This window comes from Humulus lupulus, chromosome 7, assembly GCF_963169125.1.
Source record: "Humulus lupulus chromosome 7, drHumLupu1.1, whole genome shotgun sequence".
Classification (NCBI taxonomy): domain Eukaryota; kingdom Viridiplantae; phylum Streptophyta; class Magnoliopsida; order Rosales; family Cannabaceae; genus Humulus; species Humulus lupulus.
The window spans coordinates 6829912-6853321 of NC_084799.1; the positions used below are offsets into that span (position 1 = coordinate 6829912).

The following is a 23410-nucleotide window of genomic DNA, read 5'->3' on the forward strand; positions in this document are numbered from 1 at the left end:
TGAGCGTTTTTGTTTTGGACTTGTCTGATTTTTTTTTGGAAAGTGTTTTGCCCATCCTTGTTTCAGTACATCATCATTCATTCTCCTGTCAGGATAAAAAAAAAAAAAGCAGCTCTTCGTTCATTTTTTCTTCCACTTTTACCTGTGTACAATCTTATATTTACTTTCTTTAATATAACGAAATTGCATACTTTTTTTAATTACGTATGTCTACTTAAGTAACTTTACTCTTTTTTTGTTTTGGAGTGTTATGAATTTTTTACCTTTTTACAAACCTTTCTTCAGCTCATATTCTTTCTCTCTCCTCACGTTACCCATCCAGACATTTTATTTATACCATTTTTCCCTTTTATTTCTCTCTCTCTAGCTTTGTGCAGTAGTATTGTTTAAAAGAAGAAACTCTTTAAGCTGCCTTATTTTTTATTGTAAATATGCTCCAAAAGTAACTTAGAACTTTTGGAGAGCACCTCTATATAAAATTTTGGAAACTAGCTTTGTATAATAAAGAAGCCTTCAGTTGTTGTTTCAGTACATCTTCTCTCTATATGAATTATTTATGTTCTCTGTATATGTATAGATGTGCGTGCATACACTTTTGAAAATGCTTGTTTTAAAATTTTAGATTGTATAGCAAACCAATATTAATATACTTATAAGTGTTATGAGACAAAAGAGAAAAAATATAGTTTATTTCTCTAAAGCTAACAGATAAAAAAATATTCTCGATTTTCTTTATATGCATATACATACAAGTTGATTTATAAACTACGTAGCCTCACTCACACGTAGTCTTTAATACAAAGCAATTGGACAAAAGAAAAAAAGACAATAATCTATAATACAAAGCAGTGATATGATAAAACTCCTTCAAATGTCCACTTTCCATAGAATATATATTAAAATATCAATTGTTTTGTTGCTTAGTTTGTGAGTATGACCAATTTTGGTGGTCATTCTTACAAGTATAATACTCAAGGTTCTGTAACAGATCTTTTCTTCACAGAGCTTCACTATACACTTAACATCATCGCCAGCTGCCCACCCTCATCCAAACTCTTCAGCTTTTACACTTCTCTCTTTTGCCTCATTGGGATAAGTCCAATTGAATGCTTGCAAAAAGAAAAGAGATTTGGAGTTAATTTCTTGAAAACATGTTATATGACTTTTATATGAGTTAGTTATTTTCCAAATTATTTAAGTTGTTTCACAATAAAATAAAATCTTGTAATAAGTTCTCTTTTTCCATTCTCAAAAACCACTTTCTACTCAAATATAGCAAGACAGAAGTTGACGTGGCCAAAGATTCGCTAAAAAATATTGAAATTGCTAATACACTTAGATTTAGAGAAAGAAGAAGTAGTTACATAGTCAATAAATAATGTATATTTTGCAAAGCCTGAAAACTCATCTACAACATAAGACTTAAAGATAATATAATATTGATAATCAATACAAATAAACAAGTATACTTAAGTAATGTTACTCTTCATTTTTTGGAATGTTATTTTTATCTTTACTCAGGCTTCTACCCACTCTATAATTTTTAGCTCCAATGTCTTTTTCTCTTGCTCCCTCATTGTTTTCATCATTATCTAACATTTCTTTTTTAAAAGTATAAATTTATAATATATGACTAGTGCACGTACTACCCCCTAGTAGTATTCATTTAAAAGGCAAATAGTACATTTCGCTAAAGGCAAAAAAAAAAGTCTTCTTTATCTTTGATTGGCGCGAGCTCGTTCTGTCAAAGTTTTAATCTTTTCAAGATTTCCATTGTAATACAGTATGTTTCTGTGTTTCTTTTGCTAATTCATAGCTCTTTATGTTAAACTTCAGTAAAATGCGTGAAGTTTCGCTACAAAGGTCTTCTTAATAATGTTATTTTTCTTCTTGGTTTTGTAGCTGCTTGATTACTGGGTTTTGGTCTTTTTGGATATGGCTTCTTGTTCTGAGCCATCCCTAAAGAAATACGACGTGTTCCTCAGTTTTAGAGGCGAGGACACCCGTGACACTTTCACAAGTCATCTCTATGCTGCTTTGTGTCGAAAGAAAATCGAAACTTACATTGATACAAGACTTGAAAGGGGAGATGAAATTTCTCCTGCTCTTATGGAAGCTATTGAGGAATCAGATGTCTCAGTAGTAGTTTTCTCTGAAAATTATGCTTCTTCCTCGTGGTGTTTGGAGGAGCTTGTGCATATACTCTATTGCAGGGAAACCAAAGATCAAGTAGTTATACCTGTATTTTATGATATTGATCCATCCCATGTCCGAAAACAAAAGGGCAGTTATGAAGTTGCGTTTACAGAGCTTGAAGATCGGTTTGAGGATGAAATGGATAAGGTGCTCGAGTGGAAGGAGGCTTTAAAAGTAGCAGCTAAAATATCTGGGTTTGATTCAAGAGTCACTAGGTAGGATCTTGCTTATGAAATTCTACTTACATCAAGTGGCTGAACAAAATGTTTAGTAATGTCTTTATACTTTATGCATTTATAGTCATATCGATTCTTATATGTATGCATATATATATATATTTATATGCTTAGATTTTATCATACCAATGTGTACAAATATGAGGAGAATTTATCAGGATTCTGATTAGTCACTAAGGAAACTACTACTACTATATATGAAAGTACTCACTCATCTGAGGCTTTGATTCTAGGACTATGGTTTCATGGACATTTTGAAGACTTACATTAAACAAATCATTCAGAAAAAATAAAAATAAAAATAAAAAAAAGAGTGCAATGTCGAATATAGATATATCCATCATCAACCCCAATCTTAAATGATATAGAGAGTCATGTGGTCATAGGCATAGCCTAATGGTACTTGTTGACGCGGTTCTTCGGCAACAGGTAATTAAGAGAAGAAGAGAAAGAGATTAGTACTTAAAAGTAGAACCGCCGCAGATATGAAATCTTTGTGAGAAGAACTAGGTGACCCTAAACACGTTTTTTAAGTGGTTCGAAGGTTAAAATCCTTCTACTCCACTAGTCAATATTATTGATCTTTTCTGGGTAATTGGTTTACAAAATATATAGTTCTTACAAGACTATTTTTTCCAACCCCTATCAATTCCCAGGGTCTCCATATTTATAGGAGAAGGCACCTGGAAATTGGTAGGGAGGTCATCCCGTGACCTTACCATTTGTCATATCAAGTCTGTGATATTCATGATTACTTCCTAAACCTGACACACAAGTGTGGTCTAATCAGTATGGAAGGAGATAATGGGCCGCACGGCCCAACCCATCCGTGGGTGTCTGAATACGCACGTTCCTGCGGCGTGTCCGAGAAGTCAGGGGGATATCGGACACGTGATGGCAGGATTATGCACGTTTATCTTGCGTGTTGACCTCCCATAGGGTCAGAGCTTCCTGAGAAGCTCGCTACCGGAGCAATCCATAACCCGAGCTGATCCTTCAGTGGTCGTCGGATGTTGTTCCCAGCTCCCGGAACAACAAGAAGGAGCAGGAAACTCCATCCCCTCGAGCTAGAAAGGGCCCGTCCTGAAGATAAAGCCTCTGGCCTGTGGGAGCCTCGGGCTAAATCATGTTTAGTCCGAGGATCGTCCTGCTAAACAGCCCGTGGGAAATCCAGGGCGTACATCTGCCCCCCAAGCTCCTGCTCGTGGTCCATGACGTCAGACATGGGAGACCACAGTTGGAGCTTTTAGACTTCTCCCACAACCCTTCGCATTCCATGCTTTTCGCATGCGTCTGATACGTGGAACGCCGCGGGTGGCGACGGTACATTCTACGAGAACCGCATTAAATGGCCTAGCCTACTGTCCAGCCGTCGTTTCACATTTCGAGTGGAGGGTCTCCCAGGAGCCTTTTACACGTGATCCCCCCTTGTATAAAAAGGGGGTGGTCATCCCACGCACGGACCACCTTACCATTCAGAACCTCTCAAATTTCCTTCTTTTCTCTCTGACCTTCCGAAGAGCAAAACCCTCATTTCCATTGCTCTCATCTTCTCCGTTCACGAAGCTTAAGCGTGCGAGTTCCTTCAAGGCCTTGGAGACTACTGTGCCAACGAAGCCCCTACCCGCGCAGCAACCTCGCTCACCATCCAACCCTATACTGTAAGTCTTCTGTCCCCATTTATTTTTGAAAGCATGCCACTGTAGCCTAGGTAAAAAAATTTACTGTAGCCACATGCAGAGGTTTTCTGGGTCGCGCGGATATGGAGGGTGATGGCCCTTCTTTGATTAGGGCACATTTGCCATGGGACATCGCCTTAGAACATGGGTTCCATGATTCTTTCTTAGGAACAATTTCTGGTAGGATCCGTAGGAACTTTGGGTGCAAAAACCGGGTAGCTTAGGGAATACGCCTTAAAAGCGGTTTTGCCACGCCTGGCCTGTTGAAACTTTCCCCCCAAGGCAAAATTTTTTATTTTTTTTTTACTCTGAGCCATCTGATACACGAATTCCGAGTAATCTGGGATCTGTTGAGGGCATAGGCGCGTGTTCCTTGGAACGCGTGGCACCACTCTCCACGGGCTGGGCTTACCCCAGCTCGTGTACTTAATGCTTGCCTCACTCTCCTGCTTGGGTCGCCTTTTCTAAAGTGTTTTCTTTTGCTCGATAGGCGACCAGATGGCTCCAAAGAGAAATCTGCCACAGAAGAATGTGGGAAGTTTGGCCTCCCAGAAGGATAAAGGAAAGGCGGTGGTGACCAGCTCGCCAATTCCTCACTTTGGACCGGCGATGGAGAAGCAGGCCGAGGTGGCTCCTGACGCGTTTTTCGAGGCGGAGAGAATCGTCTCGAAGATAACCAGCCAGGCAAAGATCACCAAAATCTTCCTTAACCACAACATTCCTCTGGGGAAGACCTCCGTGATCGCCCGACCTGCTGCGGATGGGGAGAGGAGCTGCACGCCGCTCGACGAGTCGTTCGCGGCCTGGAGCGGGGAACACTTCAAGGCAGGGGCCTTCCTCCCCCTGGATCAGTATTTTGCTGATTTTCTGAACTACGTGGGGTTGGCCCCATTTCAGCTCCCCCCCAATTCCTACCGTCTGCTGGCGGGACTGAGGTATTTGTTCCAAAAGCATGAGTGGGAGGTCCCCACTCCTGCTGATATCTTGTATTTCTTCTGCCTCAAAGCCAGCCCGGACCAGCGGGGGCGAGGCGACGGGTTCTATTACCTAACCCGCTTCCCTAACACAGCAGCAGTGATCGAGCTGCCGAGCCATCCAAACGACTTCAAAGACCAGTTTTTTATGTCTACTGGGTTCCGAAACTGCGATCATCATTATTTCAACCGCCCTCGTAAGTAATCCTCCATTTAGCTCGCCTTTTAACGGTTATCTTATTTTAGCCCGTCCCTTATTCCAATTCTGATTTCGACCAACCTTGCAGCCATCTACTCGAGGACCGAAAAGTCCGTGACCCTCGGGGGTCAATACGACACACTGGCGAACCTGCCTCCCAGTGAGAAAGACTACCGCGTGCTCGTGACGGACGAGACGATGGTATTCTGCAAGCTGATTTTCCCAAATCAGACTTTGAATTTGAAAAGGCCCCGGGGGCCTCCCCCAGCCCGCGACAACAGGCCGATCGTCGCGGAGGAGGTCGCAGATGACGAAGGCGAGGAAGAAGGTGAGGAAGTTCCTCTGGTGAGGAACAGGAAGCGGAGCTTGGAGGTCGCCCAGGGGATGATCGAGGAGAGGGCCCAATCCGGAGCAGCCGCGGGTCCTTCCGGTCAAGGTAACTTTTACTTATTTAAGAACGTAGATAGGGCCACTGCAGACCCCCGGCTGGTTAGGTTCAACCCTAGGCAGCTCGTCCATCGTCACCCAAGGAATCCGGACCTGGACACGCTTCTGCTCCACTGCGTTGACCAGCTCGTGCTGGACAACCAAGAGAGTCGGCCCAAGGGTACCGTAGTAGTAGATAATACCCTAGCCTTTAGGTCGGCCATTTTTGAGGAGTACAGGACCAATTTACGCACGTGGCCTGCGCTCCAGAGGGGCGTCTACGCTCCGGGGATTAGGCAGTACGCAGAAGAGTCCAGCCCCGATTCAGAACCGGACCTAGAACCTTCGCCAGTTCGTGAGATAATCGTCCTAGGCTCTTCCAGCTCGGGGGGTAGGGCTCCCTTAGTATTTGCTTTCTTATTGCCTTTATTTCTGTATGATTGCTGATAACCGTGTTTTTTGCTCTTTGGCAGAAGAGATGTCTCAGCCCGGGAATAGTCTGCGGGGCGTTGTGTTTGGTGGGAATCCCCCAGCGGGGCCGAGGTTAAAGAGGCTTCGCGATTCCAAGAGCTCGACTGGGGTCTCCACCAAATCCCCAGCTACGGAGAAGGGGAGAGACCCGTCATCCCAGGTCGCGGGGGCGAACCTCCCTGTCGCCAGGACAGGACTCATGCATCCGCCACCCCAACGATCTCCACTGGCCGCCCAGGACGGGGTAATAGAGGTCGGGAATCTGGCCGCGGTAGCCCCGGACGTGCGTATCCCGGTCGACCCCCGGGCTCTGGAGAAGATGCCCGAAGCATTCCGGGGTACGGTGTACGAGTCGGCCAGCTACGCCGTCAGCCACTATTACAATATCAGGGAGAAGGAGCTCCGGGCCATCGAAACAACGAGCCCGGTCCGAGTTATAGAGTCCGCTATGGACATGACTTTAACGGTAAAGTGCCCCCTTCTTTTAAGGCTTTGACACTCACACGCCGCCTTTCTCCTTCCAGTTTGCTAATTTATCACTCTTTTCTTGCAGGGCATGGCTGCCGCCTATAGAGGCATCGTTAGAACCAAGGCCCAGCTCGAGGGTTTGGAAGCAGATCGCCAGACTGCCCTCCAGGAGTCTCAGGAGGCGAGAGACGCCTTGGCGGCCTCAAAAGCCAAGCTAGAGAAGGTCCGCTCGGAGAACCAAGAGCTTAAATGCTCCCTGGCCGCATCCGAGCTAGAGAAGCTTCGCTCCGAGAACCTAGAGCTTAAAAACTCCCTGGCCGCATCGCGGGCAGACCTTGAGGTGGCGAAGGCCGAAGTCCAGACCTCCCAGACCGCCCTGAAAGACGAGCGGGTCGTGTCGGAGCAGTCCTTACAGGACCTATTCTATCACTGCTGGTCCCACAATCCGGACTCGGACTTCTCCTTCATGCCGCCGGACCTCTGGGCATTCCTGTTGCCGCGGCTTCAAGCCCGCCTGAATAAGGAGGCTCCTCCATCGGAGACTGGAGAGGCCTCTGCCGCGGCGGAGCAGGGTGAGACCGCGACCTCCAAAGGGCCAGCTGATGGGGCTTAGGATGCTTCTTGTTTTCGTATTTTGAACTCTTTTTTTTTTATTGTAATTCTCTTTTTTTTGTGAGGCGTTTCCGCCTCGAGACAATTTGCTCAACCAGTTTTACATATATATTTTCATGTATTTGGTCATAATTTATCTCTTTATTTTTATGAACGTAGTTCGAGCTAACTTTATCCGTATCCCGGGCTCTTTAAATAAGATCCGCGTTCAACAATTTTCTAGTTCACTCCTAAGTTTTCTGACCTGGTTAAGACCAGGAGCTTATTTTGAAAAAACTCAGATCGCGTCAACTTTTATCCGTATCCCGGGATCTTTAAAGAAGAACCTCGGTCAACAAATTTTAGCTAACTTCTAAGTTTTATGACCTGGTTAAGACCAGGAACTTATTTTGAAAAAACTTAGTTCGTGTCAACTTTTATCCGTATCCCGGGCTCTTTAAAGAAGAACCTCGGTCAACAAATTTTAGCTAACTTCTAAGTTTTATGACCTGGTTAAGACCAGGAACTTATTTTGAAAAAACTTAGTTCGTGTCAACTTTTATCCGTATCCCGGGCTCTTTAAAGAAGAACCTCGGTCAACAAATTTTAGCTAACTTCTAAGTTTTATGACCTGGTTAAGACCAGGATAGGACTTAGTTTGTGATAACTCTTATCCATAGATAAAAATTAACACCTAAGTCGTTAAGGAGACCTGGATATATCCGGGTACCATATGCCCCCCAAGTAACTGGGAAAGGGTCTTTCGTTGTTACTTTAAAATTACCCTTGCAAATAACGAGAAACATTTGATTTTTATTTATACATCGGAGGTGACCTTCTAGGTCTTACACATGTTTATTGATAATATTTCTTTAGGTGGATTGCATTCCAAGTCCGCGGGACCGCCCCTCCACCAAGTCGAGCTAATTTATACGTCCCTTCTTTGATGACTTCGATGACCTGGTATGGTCCTTCCCAGCTTGGTCCCAGAACCCCATCTTTGGGATCTTTCCCGGCCAGGAAAACTCTCCTCAAGACCAAATCGCCGACGCTAAAGGCACGTCTTTTGACCTTAGCGTTGAAGTAGCGAGTGATTTTCTGTTGATAATGGGCGAGCTGGAGTTGTGAATCCTCTCGCCTCTCATCCATCAAGTCTAAGGAGTGGCATAGGAGCTCGTGGTTCTTGTTCTGTTCGGAGGACCGGACCCTGTGCGATAGGACCTTTACCTCCACGGGGAGGACCGCCTCACTTCCAAAGGTTAGGGAGAAAGGAGTGTGACCCGTGGGAGTCCGATGTGAGGTCCTATAGGCCCACAGAACTTGGGGGAGCTGTTCTGGCCAGATCCCCTTTGCCTCATCTAGCCTCTTCTTGAGGCTTGCCTTCAGAGTTTTATTGACAGCTTCGACCTGGCCGTTCGCCTGGGGATAGGCCACGGATGAGAAACTTTTCACAATTCCGTTCTTTTCGCAAAATTCGGTGAACAGGTCGCTGTCAAATTGAGTGCCATTGTCGGAAACGATCTTTTTGGGTAGGCCGAAGCGACAAACGATGCTTTTAACCACGAAGTCTAGCACCTTTTTCGATGTTATTGTCGCCAACGGCTCTGCTTCGGCCCACTTTGTGAAGTAGTCAATGGCTACCACGGCGTAACGGACCCCGCCCTTTCCGGTGGGCAGGGCGCCTATTAGATCTATGCCCCAAATGGCGAAGGGCCAGGGAGACGATATCATTTTTAGCTCGGTCGGGGGTGCTCGTGCAACCGCGGCGAACCGCTGACATTTGTCGCACTTTTTTACGTATGAGATCGAGTCTTTGGACAGAGTCGGCCAGTAAAAACCCTGCCGAAGGATCTTCAAGGCCAGGCTTTGCCCCCCAGTGTGATCTCCGCAGAATCCGTCATGAACTTCCTGCAGGATGGCCTTCACCTCACTTGGAAGAACACACCGGAGGAGAGGTAATGAATGCCCACGTCGGTACAACACCCCCTCGACTAGCGTATATCTCGGAGCTTGATAAAGGACTCGCCGTACGTCGTTGCGCCCTTCGGGTAACTTGCCCTCGACGAGGTACTCAACAATGGGAGTCATCCAGGTCGGCCTGATGTCAATCATCTCAATATCCGCTCGATCTCCGTCTATGCTTGGTTTGTCCAAGAACTCAATTGGCACCAACCCCAGGGTTTCTGCCTCCCCCGAGGTGGCGAGCTTGGCGAGAGCATCTGCATTGGCGTTCTGCTCCCGAGGTATCTGCTCGATCGACCCTTGCCCAAACGTAGATAATTCAGATTTTACCTTAGCCAAATAAGAGGCCATCTTGGGACCCCGCGCCTGATACTCGCCTAAGACCTGATTCACCACGAGCTGGGAGTCGCTGAAGCACTGGACAGAGCTTGCCTTTAGCTCGCTAGCTATCCTAAGTCCGGCTAACAAGGCCTCGTACTCTGCCTCGTTGTTGGACGCCTTGAACCCGAATCTCAGCGCCGAATGGAATCTATGTCCTTCTGGGGATATCAGAATAATTCCGGCCCCGGAGCCGTTCTCGTTAGATGAGCCATCAACGAAGATCCTCCACTATGAGCCTGAGGATGTGAGCTGCTGTGAATCTTCTGATGGGATCTCACGGAATCCCGCGCATTCTGCCACGAAGTCGGCCAAGGCTTGACTTTTTATGGTAGTTCGGGGAGTATAGAAAATCTCGAACTGACTGAGTTCGACCGCCCACTTTAGCAAGCGTCCCGAGGCTTCAGGCTTTTGCAAAACCTGCCTTAGAGGCTGATCGGTCATGACGTGTACAGAGTGGGACTGGAAGTATGGCCTGAGTTTTCGCGAGGCCGTGATTAGGCAGAACGCCAGCTTTTCCATCAACGGGTACCTTGACTCAGCTCCGAGGAGTCTCTTGCTGATGTAATAAACCGGTTTCTGAGCCCGGTCCTCTTCTCGCACCAGAACGGCACTAGCTGCGTCCTCAGTCACGGCCATGTAGAGGAAAAGAGGTTCTCCTACCCTGGGCTTTGATAGCACAGGTGGCTCAGCCAGGTGCGTTTTTAGGTCGAGGAATGCGCCCTCGCACTCTACTGTCCATTCGAACTTCTTGTTTCCGCGGAGCAGGTTGTAGAAAGGCAGGCACTTGTCGGTCGATTTGGAAATGAACCGGTTCAGTGCCGCCACCCTTCCTGTGAGTCCTTGGACATCTTTCCGCGACCTGGGGGATGGAAGCTCGAGCAGTGACCTGATCTTGTCGGGATTTGCCTCGATTCCTCGGGTATTGACTATGAAACCCAAGAACTTCCCCGATGCGACACCGAAAGTGCATTTCTGAGGATTGAGCCTCATGCCATATTCTCGTAGTATGTTAAAACATTCTTCCAGGTCGGCAACGTGGTTGGTGGCAGACTTTGACTTGACAAGCATATCATCGACGTACACTTCCATGTTCTTCCCGATCTGATCCGCGAACATTCTATTTACCAGCCTTTGGTAGGTAGCTCCGGCGTTCTTTAGACCGAACGGCATGACCTTATAGCAATAGACATTAGTCGGGGTCATGAAGCTGGTGTGATCCTGGTCTGCTGGATTCATCGCGATCTGATTGTAGCCCGAGTACGCGTCCATGAAGGACATGAGCTCGTGCCCCGCCGTGGCATCCACCAGTTGATCGATCCTCGGCAACGGAAAGCAATCCTTGGGGCAGGCTTTATTCAGGTCGGAAAAATCAATACAGGTCCGCCACTTGCCATTGGGCTTTGGAACTAACACGGGATTGGCAACCCAAATGGGAAATCTGGCTTCGCGGATAAAGCCACATTTCTTGAGCCGGGCCACTTCTTCTTCAAGGGCCTCGGCTCGGGTTGTCCCTAAACGCCTCTGCTTTTGAGACTTTGCAGGGACGCTTTTGTCTAGGTGGAGCGTGTGCATGATTACGCTCGGACTGATCCCTATCATGTCCTCGTGCGACCATGCGAATATGTCTAGGTTCTTTTTCAGAAACGCGGTCAGATCCGCCTTTCTTCTATCGCAGAGGTTCTTTCCGAGCTTCACCATCCGTGAAGGGTTTTGTTCATCGATGCCTACCTCCTCGAGATCTTCAATAGCTTGGAGCTCGGACCTGTCCTCGCCTACTCGGGGGTCAATGTCCTCGCTTAAGGCGAGCTTTTCATCTTCGGAAACCCGAGGTTTTTCAATCTCAGGGGCCGCCTTGGGTCCCTGCGATTCCTCTTCATCCTGAATGGCCATCGCCACCTGCCCGGGTTTAGATTTTCCCTTCATGGAAATGCTGTAGCATTCCCTGGCAGCGAGTTGATCGCCCTTGATAGTGCAGACCCCTGTCGAAGTAGGGAACTTCATGGCGAGGTGCCGGACGGATGTGATGGCTTCGAAAGCAACGAGCGTTGGTCGGCCCAAAATTGCATTGTAGGCAGCGGAGCAGTCAATGACTACGAATTCGAGCAGTTTGGACACTGTTCGGGACTCGTCGCCTAGGGTGATCACCAGCTCGATCGTTCCTATCGCTGCTGACCCTTCGCCTGAAAAACCATATAGCATCATCGAGGTTGCCTTTAGCTCGGAGACGGTCAGACCCATTTTTTCTAAGGTTGAACGGAATAGGAGATTCACCGAGCTCCCATTGTCCACTAACACCCTCCTTACTCTCCGGTTGGCGAGCTGGACTGCTACGACCAAGGGATCGTTATGAGGGAATTGGACATGGCCCGCGTCCTCCACCGTGAAAGTGACTGGTTGTTTCTCTAACCTTTGTTGTTTTGATTGACGCTGTTCCGGGACGAACTCCCCTCCATTGTGGGCCTTCAACTCATTTATGTACCTCTTCTGGGCGCCTCTGCTCGTGCCAGCCATGTGTGGCCCTCCAGAGATGGTGGAAATCTCTCCCTCGACCACGGGGGGAGGGACGTCCTGATCTACTCGAGGTCCAGGTTGACTGGCTGGGATCTCCGGAGCGGGTCGACCTGTGGGGACCCTGTTCCGCGAGTATTGCGCCAACGGACCTGCTCGGATGAGAGTCTCGATTTCATCTTTGAGGTGCCTGCAGTCGTCGGTATTGTGCCCGACGTCGTTATGAAAACGGCAGAATTTGGAAGCGTCTCTCTTTCCCTTAGGGTGCTTTATTGGCTCCGGTCTTTTCCAGGGGACTCGCGTAGCGTTGGCCAGGAAAATATTCTCTCTGGTTTGGGTGAGCTCGGTATACGCTGTGAACACGGGCTTGAATTTATCCACGGACTTATTCTTCTTTTGACCGTGCTGGACGTTTTCACCATTTCCTTTTCTTTTGCCGCCACCGGGCTGGTTGCTCTGCGTGACGTCGGGAGTCGCTACTACGATCTCTGTTCCCGCCCCAGCGGGCTTCTCGAGGACCTGGCTGGTCCCTGCGGCTGAAGCTTCAGCTTCCTCCAAGTTTATCCAAGTTTATCACTAACTGAGCTGACCCCCCTCCTTTGAATATCCTTCCACAGATCTCCGCCTACTAGGATCCCGGTCCTCATAGCCATGAGTTTGGAGCTGTCGTCGGCATCTCTGGCTCGAGCAGCGACATTTGCAAATCTGCTCAAGTAGGCTTTTAGCGTTTCTCCAGGTTGCTGTCTCACGTTAGCTAGGGAGTCGGCCTGGACCCTGGCGGCCTGAGAGGCGCGGAATGCCCTCTTGAAGTCAGCCGAAAAGGTCTTCCAGGAGCTGATTGACTGCCTTTTACTTTGTTTGAACCACTGCCTGGCAGGTCCAGTTAGGGTGGAAGGAAAGATCAAGCAACGAAGCTCTGGCCCGATGTTATGAGCCATCATTAGGGTGTTGAACATCCCTAAGTGGTCAGATGGGTCTCCATCCCCGTTGAACTTTGACAAGTGAGGCATACGAAAGCCAGAAGGGTATGCCGTTGCTGCTATGTTGGGGGCGAAGAGCTCCATCTCATCCCCTGAATCATATTCGTCTTTTTCTTTCTCTGACAGGAGCTTCTTCATCAGCTCTTCCATTTGAGTTAAGCGCTCTAAGGTTTTGTCCTGAGATCCTGGGTTATTCCGGGGCTGTTCAACAGCTCCGGACCCGTTGTACATATTAGGCGGGTTATTGCCCCTCCTATCTGGAGATAGGTCATTTGGGGCATTCCCGCCATTACGTACTTCGGATCGGACCCCAACTGAGCGGGCCTGGCTACCATCCCTAACTCGATCCTCTCTGTGAGAGTTGAGGCGATCTCGAAGGTCGCCTCCCTGGGTATTATGGTGACTTTGTGCTGAACTTAGTCGCTGTCGCAGGTCTCCTCCCGAAAGATCACTCCGTGCACTACCGGTCCTGTGACTCCTGCTGGACAGGCTCGATGTGCGTCTTTGGCGGCTCCGACCTGATCCTTCCCCCGGCACCCTGCTGCGCCGGGAAGGCCCGGCCGATGGCGGGTCTCTCCTACTATTTATGTAGGCCGGGATGTCTCGGATGGTTTGAGGAGACGGATATCTGATGGGAGAGGGAGGATGTCTGACCGGAGAGGCGATCCTAGTGCCGTCTGGACGGACTAAATTTGGTGGGGGCCTCTCGGCCCTGCCAGCTTGATGGTTTCGCGCTGGGCGATCTGGACGAGGAACTGGACGCTCTTCGGGGACGGGCTGACGTCTCCGGATCTCCTCGGCCCTCCTTTGGGAATTTCCCCTATCTCTTCTGGGTGTCCTCGAGGAAGGCTGAGAGCTAGGGGTTGATGTCCTAACCGAACGGCTGTACTGCTGCGGTTCGGTCTGAGGCATTTCCCTGAAGTTCGCCTCTTGATGGCGTGATGAAGGGGTGGAGTTGGCTGCAGGGAGTCTACCCGAACGGCTATACCTGGATCGATTACTCTGGCGAGACTTAGGAGCCTCGCCTTGCCTCTCTCCAACGTTACCGTTGGTTGTGAGAGGGGGTAGTCGACTCAGAATATCCTGGATTTGCTGACCAGCTGCTGCTAGCTGGCTCCTCAGTTGAGCATTTTCCATCTCCACCGCAGTATAATAACCTGGATTCGGATTAGGCGGCCGGGGCGTCGAACTACCAGTATCGTCTTGGCCGGCCGGCTGCTTTCCTGGCCTTTGCTGGACTTCAGGAACTTGCTCCTCGGGGAGGGCAACATGGCGGGCCTCCTGCCCATCATGCTGTTCTGTCTCGTTGCCATGTTTGGATCGAGTGGTCACCATAGTTGTATGTTTGTGGTAGTACTAATTAGATTCGCTCTCAACGAAAGCACCAAACTGTTGACGCGGTTCTTCGGCAACAGGTAATTAAGAGAAGAAGAGAAAGAGATTAGTACTTAAAAGTAGAACCGCCGCAGATATGAAATCTTTGTGAGAAGAACTAGGTGACCCTAAACACGTTTTTTAAGTGGTTCGAAGGTTAAAATCCTTCTACTCCACTAGTCAATATTATTGATCTTTTCTGGGTAATTGGTTTACAAAATATATAGTTCTTACAAGACTATTTTTTCCAACCCCTATCAATTCCCAGGGTCTCCATATTTATAGGAGAAGGCACCTGGAAATTGGTAGGGAGGTCATCCCGTGACCTTACCATTTGTCATATCAAGTCTGTGATATTCATGATTACTTCCTAAACCTGACACACAAGTGTGGTCTAATCAGTATGGAAGGAGATAATGGGCCGCACGGCCCAACCCATCCGTGGGTGTCTGAATACGCACGTTCCTGCGGCGTGTCCGAGAAGTCAGGGGGATATCGGACACGTGATGGCAGGATTATGCACGTTTATCTTGCGTGTTGACCTCCCATAGGGTCAGAGCTTCCTGAGAAGCTCGCTACCGGAGCAATCCATAACCCGAGCTGATCCTTCAGTGGTCGTCGGATGTTGTTCCCAGCTCCCGGAACAACAAGAAGGAGCAGGAAACTCCATCCCCTCGAGCTAGAAAGGGCCCGTCCTGAAGATAAAGCCTCTGGCCTGTGGGAGCCTCGGGCTAAATCATGTTTAGTCCGAGGATCGTCCTGCTAAACAGCCCGTGGGAAATCCAGGGCGTACAGTACTCGAATCCCCCTCTCCCAATATAGAAAAAACGATATAGAGAGTCATGCATATAGGGGAAGTACTGAAACAAGCCTTAGCCAAAAAGAGAACTGATCTTTAATGATAATGTCTTTCTTAATGCTATCCTTTTGGTTTTTTCTTTTCGTTTCTTTTTGAGATTGTTGAAACTCTGCACCCATTAACCACAAACACCAAATTTATGTTGAAACAACCCTAAAATAGTATAGTTTTAGCACTAAAATATTTTTATATTCCAATTATAACACTAAAATTTACACCAAAAATATACTCTAATAAAATATACTATCTTTCTATTATTTTATTTAAATAAATGTATTATATACTTAAAACAATTAATACTATTATACCGTTGTCTACAGTACCATACTATATAAGGTGGTACCGTAGACAACATCATATTTGATGTAAAGTTTGCAGTTGGATTGGATTTGCTTTTGTGCCTTTTAGGTCATTTCCAATGTAACACCAAAAAACTATATTTGGTGTTGGAGATACTCCAATGTAACATTATATACAACTGCAATTTGCTGTGTTTGCTACAGTATACAGCATATATGTCGTGTACTGTAGCACACGGTATTCTCTTCTTTTATTATTTTATTATATATATTTATATTATTATATATATAATTTAGAATTTAGTTTATTATGTGGAGATTAAATTGTATATACCACAAATTATTTTTTTAATTATAATTTAAATAAAACATTATTAAATATTTGTATTTTTTTTAATATTACACAATACAAACATTACAAATTTAAAGACACATTAAAAAAATTAAAATCGAACACATTAAACATCACATTCTCATTATATTCAATAGTACACATTCTCAACATTCACAATCACATTACAATTTTTTTTAATATTAATCATAGTAATGCATACGAAACATGCCCAAAATTATACAATAAAACATTATAAACTTAAATCATAGTCAATGTTACACAATAAAAACATTACAAACTTAAACATATATTGAAAAATTAAAATTAAACACACCAAAATCAAACGGAAAGCAATAACAAAGAAATGAACCTTATGAGATAATATAATAATAAAAAGAATATTCAATTTATTTTAAAAAATAATATAATAATAAAGATTTTTTTTTGTAGTTTTAGAATTTTTAATAAAGAATATATTCAAATAGCTTTTTATACCAAATTTGATGTTGTAGTGAAACCAAATTTGGTGTCAAGATTGGAGATGCTCGTATATGCATTTTACCACCTTTTAGCATATAAGGTGTACTGTAGACAACATCATATATGCAGTTTTGCAGTCTAGTTGGAGCTGCCCAAGAAAACTCTAATTAAAGCAGGTTAGAATATGCTAGGGCCACAGTAGAACAGAAAAATTAATATGACATCCGACATTACTAATATAAAAGGCTCACATTCCACAGGTTTCTTTGTTTAGTTGTGGTTCAGTCTTACTAACTATTGTTTGTCCTTCAAATATGCAAGGTCTGAGGCTAAATTGGTCGATGATATTGTTGAAGACATTATCAAGAAATTGAATCGTATGTCATCAGCTGATGATTTAGAAGGTTTAGTTGGAATTAAGAAACACATTGAGAGAGTTACATCATTGTTATGCATTGATTCATTAGAAGTTCATACTACTGTTATTTGGGGCATGGGTGGTATTGGTAAGACGACTCTAGCCGGTGCTATCTATAATAGAATCTCTTCTCAGTTTGATGGTTGCTCATTTCTTGCAAATGTTAGGGAAGAATCAGAGAGACATGGGTTAACCAGTTTACGAAATAAGCTTCTTGCTGAATTACTTGACGAAAAGAATCTGAACATTAGAACTCCATCTTTAGGATCAAGTTTTGTTACAAAGAGGCTTCGAAGCAAAAAGTTTCTTGTTGTTCTTGATGATGTTAGTTTACCAAGCCAGTTGAAATGTTTAGTTGGAGAGCCTAATCAATTTGGCGCTGGAAGTAGAATCATTGTTACAACTAGAGATGTGCAGGTGCTTAGGAAAGGAGTTAATGAGATATACAAGCTCGAGGGGTTAAATTTTGATGAAGCTCTTCAACTCTTTCGTTTGAATGCTTTTGAAAGAAACTCTTTTACAAATGATTATCTAGAGCTATCAAAAAAGGTGGTAAAATATGCTAATGGTATTCCATTAGCACTTGTTGTTTTAGGCTCCCACCTACTAGGCAGGAGCAAAGGAGCATGGGAAAGTGCAATGGCTAAATTGATGCAAACACCCCATGGAGAAATTCAAGATGTGTTGAAAATAAGTTATGATGGACTAGAACTTGATCAAAAAGAGATATTTCTTGATATTGCATGTTTCTATAAAGGAAAAAGCATAAAGTTTGTAGAAAGAATACTAGATGGATGTGGTTTCTCTGCAAAGATAGAGATAGATATTTTTATTAAAAAGTCTCTTATAGCTATCATAAACAACAAGGTCTGGATGCATGACTTGTTAGAATATATGGGTCGGGAGATTGTTCGCCAAGAATCTACAGATGTCCCTGGAAATCGCAGTAGGCTGTGGATTGCAAAGGATGTTTATGATGTATTGAAAACAAATTCAGTAAGACCTTGCTAAAAGATGATGAGACTATTTCTACTAATTATGCATAATGTAAATTTTACATCAAATTTCATTTATATTTGTGTTCTTGATTGTTAGGGAACTGAAGCTATTAAAGGCATATTCTTAAACATGTCAAAGATTGAAGAAGTACGATTGAATCCTATGGCCTTTTCAAAAATGCAGAAACTGAGGTTGCTTAGGATTTATAATTCTGATTCTGTCCATGATTGTAAATTGAACCTTGGTGAAGGTCTTCAATCACTTCCTTATTCGCTTAGATATATCCATTGGCGTGGATACCCTCTGAAATCAATACCACCAGAGTTTAATCCCGAGAATCTTGTTGAACTTAACATGCCCTACTGCAATGTTGACAAGCTTTGGAATGGGGTCCAGGTATAATTTTAGTCTGCATGTGTACTACTTGCAGAGTCTAAAGTTCATACTAAGTTACTCAAGCTATTTACTGAAACTATTTTTCTGTTGTTACAGAATCTGAGCTGCTTAAGAAAGATCAATCTTAGTCACTCCAAACAGCTGACTGAAATCCCAGATCTCTCCAAGGCTCAAAATCTTCAATATGTCAATCTTCAGTACTGCATATGTTTGCTCAATGTTCCATCTTATTTTCAGAGCCTTGATAAGCTTGCCAAACTCAATCTTACAGGCTGTCGACGTCTTACAAATATTCCGGAGATAAATGGAAATATGGAATACCTGAATTTGAGTCGGACTATGATTGAAGACTTGCCCTCATCAATTGGTTGCCTGCATAAACTTGTGTCACTGAATCTTGATTACTGTGATGGCATAAAGAATCTCCCTAGTATTTGCATGCTAAAGTCCTTACAGAATCTTATTCTAGTTGGTTGCTCATCTTTCTACGAGTGTCCTGAGTTACCAAAAAATATAAGAGAATTAGATTTGAGTGATTCACTGATAGAAACAGTCCCTTCATCTATTGAGGGCCTTCTTCATCTCAGGAAACTATCTCTGGAAAATTGCATAATGCTAGAGTGTCTCCCACCTTGCATTTATAAGTTGAAATCTCTTGAGTATCTTTCGCTGTCTGGTTGCTCAAGCTTGGAAACGTTTCCAGAAATATCAGAGCCTATGGAACATTTAGTGCATCTTAATTTAAATGGAACATCAATTAAAAAGTTACCATTGTTGATTGAAAATCTGATAGGGCTTGAAATATTATACTTGGACATGTGTGAAAATCTTGAGTTTGTCCCAGATAGCCTCTTTAACTTGCAGCACCTTGAAACCCTCGTTATTAACTTTTCAAAACTTGAAAAATTGCCATCCTTGTCATTTGGTTTGTGCTCTTTAAGTCTTCTAGAACTGAGCTGTTGTAATTTATTAGAAATCCCTGATCAGCTCGGTTGCTTATCCTCATTGAAAAGGTTAAACTTAAGTGGGAATGCTTTTCATACCATTCCTACATCCATTAAACAACTTCTTAAGTTGGATTACATTGACATAAGCAATTGCAAGAGTCTTAAATTCTTACCAGAGCTTCCATCACGTATTGAATTTCTTGATGCTCATGGCTGCACATCATTGGAAATTGTTTCTAGCTCAAAGGCTGCACTCATGGAAGGCTGGGAGCACTTCAAACTTTCCTCAGAGCAACTTATATTTTTGAATTGTGTGAACTTAGATGAGACTGCACGCATCAACATAATCACTGATTCCCATATTAGAATTTTGCGTATGGCAACTTTAATGACCTGGTCAGGATATGGATATGTACGTCTCTCTCTCTCTCTGTTCACTGAATAGCTTGTTTCTTTCTTCTTCATAATAAATTAACTATTTTTCATAGCTTCTTAATCAAAATCCTTTCCTTCTTACAGGGGCATACTTATTCAATTAGTATCTGTTGTCCTGGATGTGAAATCCAAAAATGGTTTAGCTACCAGGCTACTGGACCCTCAATAACTATCAAGCTTTCTCCGCATTCGCTTAATGCAAACTTTTTAGGTTTTGCTTTATGTGTTGTGGCAACATTGGAGGATTATTGTTTGTATGGAGATTTGAATTTTCAATGTCACTGTCATTTCAAAACAAATAATGGTGAAACCCGTGAATTCCAATGGCGTTTGAGGGGTTGGGGATGGCATAATGAGGTCGAAACCAGAATTGTCAATTCAGATCATATATTTCTGTGGTATGATTACAGAATGTGTTGTATCGCAAAAGAAGATAGTTTTACCGAGGTGTCATTTGAATTCTACCCTGTAGATGCGTTAAGAAGATCTATCAACTCGTGCAAAGTGAAAAAATGCGGGATCTGTCTACTGTACGAGGAAGACACAGTTAGTCTCTTTGAGCTTGAATGAAGATGTTGGAGAACCAGAGTATGAAGAAGGTACTAAAACTAGGTGACACTTGAGTGAACTTCAAGACAATTTGAAACTAATGCATTTCCCTATGAGTACTAAATGTTTGTCTCCTACATTATGGTGACTGGTGAGTAAACTTCTCTCATTCAAGTGTTCATCAAAACATTTTTGTTGTTTTGATCTTATGGTTTTTAAGGCACTCCACAATTCTGTAGTAGATAACAAGACAAAAACATGTTTAACCATGTGAAACTTTTCAGACCCTATGAAAGAGGGCACATTGAACTCATTTTGATGAGTAAGCTGATCTTACGACATTTTTTTTATGATATGATACTATTTTCTGTACAAGGCAATCTTTTGTTCTTAATATACATGCACATATCTTTACTATAAATAAACTTTTGCTTGAGTTATTAACAATATGCGTTATGAATTTTATGATGATGTTATCTTCTTTTTTTTTTTTTGGATGGAAAATCTGCTTTTATTAATCACACACTTCTGCTAAATGAGGCAGCAAATCAGTTGGTTCCTCCCCCAAGTTGAATATACGATCAGCATATAAATGTGAGGCTCTAGCAAAGTCATGAGCAACTACATTTGCGGACCGTTTTACAAACAAAACTAAAATATTGTTTGTCTTAGATAAAAGTGACATGCACTCATTTATCATCGACCCAAATATTGAAAACATGGTAATTGAACTTCTCAAAGCTTGAATTACCACCAGACAATCAGTCTTTAGGATGACATTGTTTCACGCATGCCCTTGATCCAGCTAAGGGCCTCATGAACTCCCGTTGCCTCATCTACAACAGGGTCCACTCCACCTCTAAGAAATCTGGTTTGAGCTTTGATCAGCAAACCTCTTTCCCAACTGCATCTACATTGACCTCAATACTTTTTGTCTGTGGTGAAATCCAATGCTCCGTTCCATCTAAATTCTGCAAACATGAATAAGATGAAGAGCATTTCTCCATTGATTAAGGTAGACTATAGCAGTTGCAACAATTTCCTCAGCCCCTGATCTCTTCTTCTTCTTCCAAATCATATCATTTCTAGCTCCCCAAATGGCCCAACACACCACTGCCATCCTGCATTGCTTCTCCTCACTCAGCCTACTAAACTGTTGAGCAAACCAGTTGAAGAAATCCCTTTCCTCTGCCATAACTGTCCCAATCCCAGCAGTTTCTAGCTTCTGAACAGGACACTAGGCTATGAGTAATAGTTTCATACTCATAACCACAAACTGGACAAAGCATACAGACATCCACGTGTTTAGAAGCCAGCTGAACCAAAGATGGTAGGCAACCCGAACAAGCACGCCAGACCAAGTTTTTTACTTTAGGTGGCAACTTCAACTTCCAGAATCCCTTCTAGAAAACTGAAACAGCTGCTTCATTCCATTTCCCATTGCTCTCTTGTAATAACTTGTATGCGCTTTCTACTTTCTACTGAGTAAATCCGATAAACTTCTTTAGTCCATACATAGTGATCCCCAACCTGTGTCAGATGCAAATGAATACTCAGAATCAATCTTCTATCTCTTTCTTCAAACATGTCTTAGATGATATCCACGTCCTTGTTAGGCCTAAATTGGTTTTAAATAAAAATACAATTTTATTATATTTGAATGTTATAATTATTATTTGAATTAATTATATAATAATATGAAGAAAATTCTTTATTCATTCATAAGCATATATATGATGTTGTACTAGTATGAGAGAATTAAGATCATATATAATGAATAAAATAGTCAGTAACATATTAAAGTAAGATATCTCTAATGAATGATCACTAGTGTTTGCTAAGCATACAAGATGTAAGTAATCTAGATTCAGATTACTGACGTGGATAGACATCTTAGTAAAAGTGTTGTATATAATAGTGATTATATATGACATGACTGATGAGAATTAATTATCTTTATAAACTTGTCGTTTGACGGAAAGATTTAATTCTTGTCATAATAGATGATCATTTGTAGAACAGTCTAAATTCTAAGTATTCATGAATTCATGTTTATGTTCATTGGATCTTTTGATTCACTCGTTAAGATCTCTTAGAATAATGATTTTTGTTTTGGAGATTCAATATCATAGACGGCTGAGAATATGAATTACAATATTGGAAACTATACTTTCCTAATAGATCAAATATTAGTTCTCTTAAGGGTTGATTCTGGAACTGAATAGTTATTAAACTCAAATCTATAATTAGATTATAAATTAATTATTCGTTAGTGAATTAATGATACTTAAGGATCAAGAGGTAATTAGAAAGGTAAAACGATAATTTTGAACAGCTCTAATTAACGAACTAATAATGGATGACATAACTATATATATTGATTATATCAATGGACTACTAGAGAAAACTCTGTAAGTATAATTCTATAAATACTTAGAGTATCATGTAATTAATAAAGAAGATTATTAGATTAAAGAGTTTAATTAATAATCTGATTTATTGGAGTTTCGTATTATAGGTTCATGGTCCCCAAATCACCTCTGTCCTACACTATCAAGGGTAAGGATGTCAAATGAAAGATTTGTTAAGAGAAATGACTAAATTGCAAATGAATTAATTTTTCAGGGCAAGAAAATAATTATTTGATAGTTATGGGTAATTAATTAATTATGAATTAATTAATTATTTAACTATATAATTTTTATTTTGAAAAATTATAGATTACAATTAATATTAATCTTGTTTATAAAGCTGATGGTTGGCAACATTTTTTCTTCCAATTCAATTAGAGATTGTATTTTCAAAGTTCACAATCAATCCATTGAATTCAATGTACTTTAATATTTTCTTTTTGTTTTAATATTTAATCTAATCTAATTGGTAGTTTTTTAATTAACTTTTAATATTTGTTATTAATTTTAAATAAATTCAAATTTACTAAATATTTATAATAATTACTACTTATTATAGATATGTTTTAGTCAATATTAATACTAAAGACATCCTAACTATTTAGTATCAGATCAATAAAATAAAAAGAGTGTCAAATTTTATTATTATAGAACGTACTTAGAGTACTTTCCTCTTAGAGTACTTTTAATGGAGGAAGTAAAATGTCTAATTCTTTATAATATAGAGAAAAATGGTTAAATAGTATTCCAATGGGTGATGTAAACTTATATTTTTTTTACCTAAATGAATAGTATTTCTCTATATGGAGTGAAATACTATTTATCAAGTTATAAATAT

At 42.6% G+C, this 23410-nt stretch overlaps 1 protein-coding gene across 1 annotated transcript; it reads left to right on the plus strand.

Moving 5' to 3' along the window:
* Positions 1–1796: 1796 nt before the first annotated feature.
* LOC133790517 (disease resistance-like protein DSC1) lies at positions 1797–20541 on the plus strand. The gene is made up of 5 exons (XM_062228176.1): positions 1797–2411; positions 16739–17831; positions 17931–18230; positions 18327–19589; positions 19697–20541. The coding sequence occupies exons 1-5, from the start codon at positions 1936–1938 to the stop codon at positions 20180–20182; spliced, it is 3618 nt and encodes a 1205-aa protein (XP_062084160.1). The 5' UTR covers positions 1797–1935; the 3' UTR covers positions 20183–20541.
* Positions 20542–23410: the final 2869 nt, after the last annotated feature.